This window comes from Lampris incognitus, chromosome 6 (genome assembly GCF_029633865.1).
Source record: "Lampris incognitus isolate fLamInc1 chromosome 6, fLamInc1.hap2, whole genome shotgun sequence".
NCBI classification, from domain to species: domain Eukaryota; kingdom Metazoa; phylum Chordata; class Actinopteri; order Lampriformes; family Lampridae; genus Lampris; species Lampris incognitus.
In genome coordinates, this window is record NC_079216.1 from 29,087,136 (window position 1) to 29,090,996 (window position 3,861).

The 3,861-nt window shown below is 42.2% G+C and overlaps 1 protein-coding gene across 3 annotated transcripts in view; it reads left to right on the plus strand.

The window, feature by feature from the left end:
- znf423 (zinc finger protein 423) overlaps nt 1–2,066 on the plus strand; it is a 291,640-nt gene extending 289,574 nt beyond the window's left edge. For all 3 annotated transcript variants that reach the window (XM_056282729.1, XM_056282731.1, XM_056282730.1), the window contains exon 21: nt 1,068–2,066. In XM_056282729.1, the coding sequence (XP_056138704.1) occupies nt 1,068–1,097 (30 nt within the window). In that variant the 3' untranslated portion in view covers nt 1,098–2,066. The remainder of the gene's footprint in view (nt 1–1,067) is intronic.
- Nucleotides 2,067–3,861: the final 1,795 nt, after the last annotated feature.

Genomic DNA, 3,861 nt, shown 5'->3' on the forward strand with positions numbered 1-3,861 from the left:
CCTCGTAAATCTGAATAAACAAATTGAGGCCCTGTATTGCCGCGGACACGGAGTAGCTGTGTAACAAACACAACGATTTTAGTATTTCAACATAATCCTGTTTATCTGTGTTGCATGACTTACTGTGGTTTTGTGCATGTGCACTGCAGCATGTTGTGTGCATGTGTGTAACCTAATCTGTTGCTGTGTTTTCACTGCTACCCCAGCTGACATCTCCATACACATGTGGCCAACTGTGTTAGAATGGCCTGATCAGTTGTCATAGGTGTCATATCCATGATACTGCAGACTGAAGGCTAGACAAACAAGTCAGTGAAAGAAATCAGCAAGTATGTCTCTTCAGCACAGAGTAAAGCTTTTTTCACAGGAACAAATCTTTAAAAACATCTTTAAAGGCTTTTCCTTTTTTTGGCACAAAAATTATCTTGTCCACTATTTTACACGTTTACATTGTTACACTGCTTACCTACTGTCCTAGTATCTCATTCATGTAACAGTGACAGGAAGGCTCTTCTCTTCTCTTCTCATCTCTTCTCGTCTCGTCTCGTCTCGTCTCGTCTCGTCTCTTCTCTTCTCTTCTCTTCTCTTCTCTTCTCTTCTCTTCTCTTCTCTTCTCTTCTCTTCTCTTCTCTTCTCTTCTCTTCTCTTCTCTTCTCTTCTCTTCTCTTCTCTTCTCCCCTCCTCTCCTCTTCTCTTCTCTCCTCCTCTCCTCTTCTTCTCTCTCCTCCTGTCCTCTCCTCTCCTCTCCTCTTCTTCTCTCTCCTCCTGTCCTCTTCTTCTCTCCTCTCCTGTCCTCCTTTCCTCTCCTCTCCTGTCCTCTCCTGTCCTCTCCTCTCCTCCTCTGTTAGATGGAATATTAAAGAGAATAGGGCTTGCTGTCCATACTGTGGGAGGCTTGTGGGTTTCTGCTCTGTTCTGTTCTTCCAGGAGGGGGCAAGTGGAAAGCGGCGTGTGCACGTAGCCCATTATTTCTCCCATCATGTGTTCTCACACACACTCTCTGTCTCCCCCTCTTTCTCCTTCCCTCGTTCTTTCCTCTTTCTCTTTCTCTTTTTTGCTCTCTCCAGAACCACACACTGAGTCAGCACGCGCAGTGAGACCGAGACTCGGCAGGATCTCTCGGCTCAGCCTGGGCCCCCGACCCAGAGCCAGCGGGGGACCCCCATCTCGACATCACAGCCAATCAAAGTGTCATTTGCTACTCACATGTAAAACTCTAACGATCGCGCCACCAGGCGCGACTATTAGGAGCAGCAGGGGAAAGGAATATTAATGGGATATGCTATTTAAAAAAAATAAAAGAGTGGGAAAAGGGGTGAATAAATGGTAAGAGAGAAATAGAGGAAGGAAAAGAGAATGCGAAGAAAAAAAGGTGTCGTAACGTGCAGTATTTTTATTGTCCCTGCCAAGCCTCCCCCACCTCCTCCCCCCTCTTCTCCCTCCTCCCCACCACCAATCCCCAGCTGATGAGTTGTTTTGGGGGAGGGGGAAGGGGGATGTTTTCTTTTTTAAATCAAAGAAAAATTTTAAAAAAATGGCAAGGAAAAAAAAGAAAAATAGAAAACCCTCTTTGTTTGAGAATGATTTTTGTTAGACTGTAGGATGACTCTTCACTCCCTTCATGCCCTCGGTTGCTTCATTGTATTCAACTTCATAGGTGCCAATATTTTCTGCCATATGCTCTTATTTTGTCTCTACTTTTCAGTTTTGAACCTTTAATTTCTCGCTGTAAGTAGGTACTTGTGCCGTGCCGTGATTGTTTGTTTGCCGGTCGTAATACCCCCCCCCCAACTCTTCTTTTTATGATTATTATATATATATTTTTTCCTTTTTTGTAATTACTATGGGAAAAAAACATCAAACAAAATAAAGTGCAGAAAAAGTACAGATTTTGTTTTTGGATTGGGTTTTCCAATCTTTATGGGGCCTATAATGGTTATTGTAAAAAATGAATATCATCGATTTCAGTGCGTCTGGTCAATGACTGCTTTTTAAATGTGAATTAACCAGATTGCAGTAATCTAGTGCAGACAAAAAAAGATAAAACAAATAAATAAATCACAAATAAAGAGAGCCCCTGTTTGGTGTGTTTATTCAAAGGAAATTTGTCCTGGTGTGTGAACTTGCACACGTCCATTCAAACGTTTATTCAATTGCTGTGGTACGTGCTCTTTAGCTGTGGCCGTTCATCAGCGGTGGTGTTTGCTGGGACTGATGGAAACCATGGGCGCTATGAGAGAGATGGCTGTGGTCACAGAGGCTGGCATCTCCTGGATTGGACTGGATCCTGCAGGAAGTGGAGGGCCCTTCATCAGTCCAATACAGCATCTGGAAATGAAGAGGAGGAACTTAAAAAGCCAATTCAGGACACGTGTGTGTCTCGTAATTGTTCTGTCTGATTAGACCTTAATAGCAGGCTCGCTCAAGTAGTCTTTGTCTCCTGACAAAGCTCACATATGGTGAAAGTCTGGGGCCACAGCTGGCTTCTGTTGGGCAAAGTAATCAGACGGAGATGGAGAGAGATGCCCTCCAGAAAGCTTTAAAAACTGACAACATACAGTTGGACCTACTGTCTATAAATATCACGGTATTAATAACAAAAATATAATAAATACCGTTGCTCACATTCATCGGGCCAGTTGGCACGCTCATTTGCGAGCCATCTGTGAACTCTTCCCACCTAGCCCAACTCAGATGTATTATATATACCAAGGCATGCAGCTTCCCGTTTCTCCCTGATGTTTTCATGTGCTTGTTCAACCGTTTGGAGAGTTAAAACAAGACAACAAGGTATATGCATTTAGACATTTAAAACCAATTTTAAATGCATTTTTTTTGTCAGTAGACTCTTAAGTCTAATTGGTGTGATTGTTTTAGGAGAGGAGACAGCCTTGAACAAAACAGCTCTGGTTGCACTGCAGGAAACTGCACACTGACCTGGACATATAGGAGATGTGAAAAATGACAAATTCCTGGTACTGTCTGTTATAACTGCCATTAAAAAGGGTTCTCCTTCCTCTATATGGCGGTTGTTCCCCTTTATATTTAATGGCTATAGGACCCATGTACAACGTACCTAAGCTATAGAGGCAGTGCAGGATGCATGGTGTCATGAAGGTTATCCCTGAAACCAGCTACACTCTTCCAGTCCATAAGCATCTACCTACCAATGCTCATTTGAAAAATAAAAATACATTGTGACTTAAGGTTTCTAAAACACACATGATCACATCCTGTAGACATCATTGATTTAGAAGGAATTTGGGATTCACTGGCACATCCAACCACACATTATTATGATTTGTACCAACATAGAAACAAATAATTTACTAATTTTCAAATATTTAGTTAGTTCCTTTTTTATTCAGTCATGCATAAGCTAATTTTGAATTAATCAGAATTCCCAGTTAACTCAGGATTTCAAATAGCCTACACAGTTGGTGTATTTGTTCTTTACTGAGTGTTGGCTCCCCTTGTCTTTAGTGTTAAGGGGTGTTGCTGTGGGGTTTACATGACACACAGGACAGCGCACTGCACCGTCACCTGTACTGGTTTACAAGACAATGACGTTCACCTTTAGTGTCAAAACAGTCTTATAACGTCAAGTAAATTTTATCTGTATAAGCCCAATATCAAGTTACAAATTTGCGTCAGGGGGCTTTACAGCAATGCAACATCCTGTCCTTAGACCCTTGCATCAGATAAGGAACAACCCCCTAAAAAAAAAACCTTTAACAGGGAGAAAAAATAGGAAGAAACCTCAGGGAGAGCAACAGAGGTGGGATCTCTGTCCCAAGACAGACAGATGCGCAATGGATGTTGTGTTTACACAATTTACAGAACACAGCATTGCACGAGGAT